This window comes from Pempheris klunzingeri, chromosome 3 (assembly GCF_042242105.1).
Source record: "Pempheris klunzingeri isolate RE-2024b chromosome 3, fPemKlu1.hap1, whole genome shotgun sequence".
Lineage (NCBI taxonomy): Eukaryota > Metazoa > Chordata > Actinopteri > Acropomatiformes > Pempheridae > Pempheris > Pempheris klunzingeri.
Genome location: NC_092014.1, coordinates 14,587,875 through 14,593,874, shown reverse-complemented (window position 1 = coordinate 14,593,874; position 6,000 = coordinate 14,587,875). Strand labels below are relative to the sequence as shown.

The window sequence follows — 6,000 nt, the reverse complement described above, 5'->3', positions numbered from 1 at the left end:
GGTTTTTTTTGGGTTTTTTTTTTCAGAAATCAAACTTTCTTTTGTTTTAATGACACTTGTCACTAGAAAGGAGAGTTAACTATGACACAGAAAATGTCCATCACTGTGTGGTCAGTGCACAAATTCTATAAAATCATCTAAATGTTGAGCCTTTAACTTTAACTAGCTGGGGAATGAACAGAGGAGGATGGGAAGCAATATGAAGAAACTCATGTTTACAAATTAATTCGGTGATTTTGTTTGATGAAAAGTGGGATTTCCTCTATTTGCTGTTACATTTAAAGCCGCTATGAGTCACATTTTCTCTTCACAATGATCTTCAAAATGATTGTGATGATGTAAGTTTTTACGTGTGACAATTATTTTAGTCCATTTATCTTAGTCTCTTTGGGTCAGATCAGTGGGGGGTAGCTTTTCTAATAGTACCACTGGGGGGCATCAACACAAGTAAATTCTGTATGTCCACTGGTTCTCCTGCTCTCCCCCTCTAATCCACCTCTTCTCCCCTCCTCACCTATTAACCTTCCTTCTCCTCTGTCCTTCTTTTTCTCGGGATAGGATTTTTTTTTTTTTACAGTGGTAGTAAGAGAGAGTAGCTGTGGCTGCAGCAGTCAGCTGGCTGTTGGCATGCAGCCTCCATAAACCCCTTAGTAAATAAACACTGACTGTAGCTCACACACACACACACACATTAACACTCACATTCATGCACGTGCACATGCACACACACATTTTGTAGCCACATCTGTTCACATGGAGTAGGGTTTGCATGTACATCTGGACTGGGTCATTTCCTGTGTGTGTGTGTGTGTGTGTGTGTGTGTGTGTGTGTGTGTGTGTGTGTGTGTGTGTGTGTGTGTGTGTGTGTGTGTGTGTGTGTGTGTGTGTGTGTGTGTGTGTGTGTGTGTGTGTGTGTGTGTGTGTGTGTGTGAGAGAGAGTGAGAGAGTGTGAGCGCGTGCGCTCGCATGCGTATGTGCGCGCGTGAGTGTGTATTGGAATGTTTAGTGAGTAAGTGGATGGGTCTTACAGTTGTCACTCAGCCTTTTCAGTCATCGTCTCTCTCTGTGAATGGGTCGTTTTCAACTGGCATATATGGACCTCTGAGTGTTTTGTGTGATATTTTGAAAAACAAAGGCTGATTCTGCTCCTGAGCTTTTTCCTAAGAAGACGACTGAAGAGGAGATATTGGGAGAGGAGGAGAACTCAGGAGGAGAAATAGTCAGCAGTTGCTTATTTCCAGTGTCAGTTTGAGGACAGGATAATTTTTGGAGCCAGTCCACGGTCTAAGGATTTTTTTGCATTACATTTTCAAATGAACACTAATTTGAAAAACTGCATATTTGGCACTCAGGGCTGATTAAGGACGTATGAAAGTTAACAAAGGAACACTTCAGCACCTAGTAAAACCATTTTTTGAGATAGACAGAGGTTGAAAGGTGAAGTCATGGCCCATGCTGCAGCCCACCTGAAGAAAGCTCGAGAGCTTGAGCAGCAACCAGAGTACAGAGCTCTGCAGAAAGCCAGAGAGAGGAGGAGACGGCAGCGTGAGAGAGCCGAGCGAAAGCGTCAGGTAAAAGGCACATAATCCTCTGACAAAGTTCCCAATTTTGTGTCATGTTACCATTTTGATTGCAACACACATGCTCTCTTAAGAGTGCATTGTAACTGATGGTGTTAGGTCATTCTGTATGTGAGCGAATTGTGGAGGGTGTACAGATGTGGACGTGGTTGACCTTACAGTGTGCTGTGGTTGCTGTCCTGCTGTCCTCTCAGATGATTCATTATGTAGTGTGAGGGAGATGGACGATGGCGGAGCAGATGACAGATGTGAGAAAGGCTCAAGCTCAGAGGGGGGTCATATGCCAGTGGTATCAGACCTTGTACAGAGCATTCTTTTGGTAATATTTGAAATAAAGGAATATGTTCGGTAATATGTGGTATATATTCATGGAGAATGGGGGGGGGGGGCACAGCTGCGTTTTTCCAGCTGTCTGTATCACCAGGTCTGATGGAACAGATACTCTTCTATTTTAAGCAATCCTCCTGTCTGCACAGGGTGCTAAATGGTTTGTGTTTCTCCATGCAGCTGAGACACTTCTTTTTGTCGATACACTTTCGATTTAACTGGTGATGTAGACTAAAGAATTCATTTCGTTGTTAAGGTTGAAGGCCATGGCAGTGGTAAAAAATCACCGTAGTGATCGTATTGTGCACGCATAAATGCAGCTGCTAATGAGACGTGTATGATGCTAAGTAGAGATTGATGTTCCTCCACTATAAGCACAGACTTAGACAGAGTACAGTGTATAATCCAGTATCCTCCATTACACGACTGACTGCAGGTCAAATCCTGTACAGTTACAGAGATTACAGCTGGTTTTCAATCAATCCAATCTCTGTTTGTGTGTGTGTTTGCCTGGTGGAGTAACCAACGGGACAGCGAAAGCAGAAGTGATTGAAAGACGTACTGCAACATAGACAAGCAATATTGACCGAAGTGTGCCTTCTGTATACCGCTGGATCCTGTATAAGTCTGCTGGTTTTGGTACCTGTTTGCATGTCTATTGTCATGAGCATTTGTGGTTACAATCTGAAGGAGCATATACATTTGCTTCATGTGCTCAGATGAAACCCCATGCACACATGCACTGTGCTCCATGGAGAGTTGTAAGTTACTGAAATTTGATCTGGGTACTGTGTTCAGGCTCAACTTCTATCACTCCATCATGACCCTTGGCGTTCCTGGAGAGCACCGCAGGCCGTGCAGTCTCCGGCTCCAGCTGTCATGCACCCCACCCTGGGTCCGCACAGCGGGTCTTCATGTAAGAGAGGGTCTAGAAAGATAAAAATAACCAAGACGGAAGAGACAGTGAGGACTCGGTGTTTATGGCCGCAGTTGTTATCCTACAGAGAGAGAGATAGAGAGAGAGAGAGAAGGGGTATAGGAAGAGTAAGCAGGAGTGGGCCTTGGCTAGGCTCAGTTCACAGAGGTATTTGCTGGGCAAGGAATAAAAGGCCACAGAGGGGGGAAAGAGTGGTGGTAATAGTGGAGTAAGTGAGATTTGGACAGAAGATATGGACAGAGTTAATGGGTTGTACAAGTGATTGATGCAGCCAAAGGGAAAGTTTGCTGAGGAGGCTTTTACCAAAGGATGCAAAGTGAGAAACTACAAGGATTGAACTCTGATGGACCTTTCAATACCGTGGGGTGAAGTGAAGTGAAGTGAAGTGACGTGACGTGACGTGAAGTGAATTGAAGTGAACTAAGGCCACAAGTTTCAGGTACAACTGGTAAATTCTGATTCGGATGGTAACCATGGGCAACGCAGCAATGTGTCAGGCCTGTGCATCAGATAAGGCTTTAAAGACCACTGGGAGTGACAACGATTTAAACCCTCACACTGACTACTACGGAGCTGCTGAGTGTGGATCTGACATTGATGATCTACTGGTAAGAGGAGAGAAACGTGGTTCATTGGCTTTCGTGCTTCTATGTTGTACTGATAAAGTGTCAAAGAAAGCATGTCATGTTAATCTCTTCTCTGCTGGTGTGTGTGTGTGTGTGTGTGTGTGTGTGTGTGGTATCCTGCGTGAGAGGTTTGACCTCTGATCTTAGACAGGGGTGTGGTCTGATATATGCAACGGAAGTTTGATTGTGCTGACCTCTCAAATTAGCACCCATTTCTGTTTGACTGACATGTAACTGTCTGGTCACTAAAAAGAGTTTAAAACCTTGTCAACACTCTTTCAAATCAATACAGCCGATAGTCCTTTGCACAAGTGGTGTGACATTCATGTAATGTTCATTATTAGTACATTATATATTAAACTAAACAGTTATTTTGGTTATTGATTAACTGTACAAGTTGTTATTCAGACAAAAAGTGCAAATACACCCTCCTTTCAGAATCTCATCATGTAGTTTGTTTCTTCTATCTTTTTCTTTCTTGCTTGTCTTACTGTATGTTAGAGAAATTAATTCTTTAGGGTTTTGAGTGTTGTTTGGACCAAACAAACAATTTGGTGACAGTAACTCAGGCTTTAAGATATTTTTATGTACATTCTTCACAATCTTTATAGTTCTTTATTTATTTTTTTTAGACCAAATCAATAAACATAAAAATAATCACCAGATTAATAAACTGGCTGATAGTGGCTGATTACAGATATATTGGAATCAGTATATATGTTATTAGCAGATATGCTAATAGAATTTTTAATACATAATCCTACATCCTACATCCTTACATGTAAAAATAAACCTAATTTTTCTTAATTCACCTTCAGTTCAACTGTGTGTGTGTGTGTGTGTGTGTGTGTGTGTGTGTGTGTGTGTGTGTGTGTGTGTGTGTGTGTGTGTGTTACAGCTGCTTGTGTAGCCCGTCTGTGGTTAAATTTAGAACAGCCTCCTCAGACAAACTACATACAGACAGGAAGTCTGACTTCCATAAAACCTTCTCTGAACCCTTTATATTAGCTTTTTCAAATCTGATAAACTCCTGTCATGCACAGCAATAAACAAACCACATCCATCCTTCTAAACTAATTTTTTTTAATGCAGAGAACTTATGAGTACATAAACAGAGACGAGACAAACAAGACAAAAACATGGGATAATAAATAATAACGTTAAAGACTTAAAAGCTAAAATGTTTTCTTGTTTCTTTGTATGTATTGGGTACAAAAATATTCTTTGTCTACACAATATTTTTTGTATATTAAATATGTATGATATAAATACAGTCTGACCTAAATATGCTCTGAACTAAGCCTTAGTGTTACCTTAATACACATTTCACCTCTACCAGAAATACCAAAAGTTTTCAGGTAAGGTAATGAAATATTTGTACTCCTATTCCTAATATTAGCCTCCTTTCTGTCTTCATCTCTCCAGTCTGACAGTAACACCAGTTTCCTGCGGGCTGCCAGGGCGGGGAACATTGACAAAGTCCTCGACTTCCTGAAAAACGGAGTAGACATCAGCACCTGTAACCAGGTAAGGCAACTTCTTACATGTACGATCTGGTGCCTGATGACGTTTCTGTTTCTGCTGTACGATGTCTGAATGCGTATAGTTATTTGCTGTGTTTGCAAATGGACTGGCGCATTATAGTGGCAACCTGTAGATCATGCTCCGGTGGCTTTTCTGCATTCATTACTTCAATGCTAGAGAGAACATTGATCATTTACTGCCTAGTTTTAAAATAGTCCAGCCGTATTGCATGATGCTGACCTTATGGAGTTACATCCATACTTATGATGGGCAAGCTTGTGCTAATGTATGTTGTTCAGCACAATGACAGTCACATCATATCAATATAAAGTTCCATCCAACTAAACATGTATGAAACAGCTATAGTGTTGTGTTCAGCACTACATGTTATCTATCAAAATAAACTAATTGATAACCATATTAACTGGTAAGTGACTCACTTTGACTAGTCTGGACATGATGAATTCTTAGTGTCTTGCATCTTGCAAACATCCACAAGCTTAGCAACAAAATGCATTGGAGGATACTGAAGAGTAAGGAAGGAAGGAAGGAATTAGTCTTATAAAGTCTTGTAACTTCAAGACATACATTGTTAGATATACTTATTTTTTATTCAGTATGTTCTCATCTCTCTATATCTTGTCATTTATGGCATTTATTTATGATAAATCTAGTTTTTATCATATATGAAGTAAATATGCTTCTCATTTCCATTCAGCAGCAGCAACAGCATATATACGATTCAATAAATGTTTGCATCTTTTTACAGTTTTTGTGGTGTTCTGAATATTAAAAAACGACCACATCTGACCAGAATTGGCACACCAAAAATGTTTTCTGAAACCTGCTGTTGTAACAAACAGCATGTACATTACTGTCACAGTAGTAGGTCAAAGCTGTTAACTGGTCTGTCTATAAAACCTCCCTAATCTAACCTTCCCTCTGCTGTGTCACGGTGGCATCGCACAGCCGATGTAGGTCAGCATATACCTTAACCTGTATAGAC

The 6,000-nt window shown here is 40.8% G+C and overlaps 1 protein-coding gene across 1 annotated transcript in view; it reads left to right on the top strand.

Annotated features, from left to right (window-relative positions):
* The first annotated feature begins 1,445 nt into the window (after positions 1-1,445).
* LOC139198782 (ankyrin-2-like) overlaps positions 1,446-6,000 on the top strand; it is a 67,157-nt gene continuing 62,602 nt past the window's right edge. The window contains exons 1-2 of the mRNA XM_070827724.1: positions 1,446-1,571; positions 4,896-4,997. Coding sequence (XP_070683825.1) covers positions 1,446-1,571; positions 4,896-4,997 — 228 coding nt within the window. The remainder of the gene's footprint in view (positions 1,572-4,895; positions 4,998-6,000) is intronic.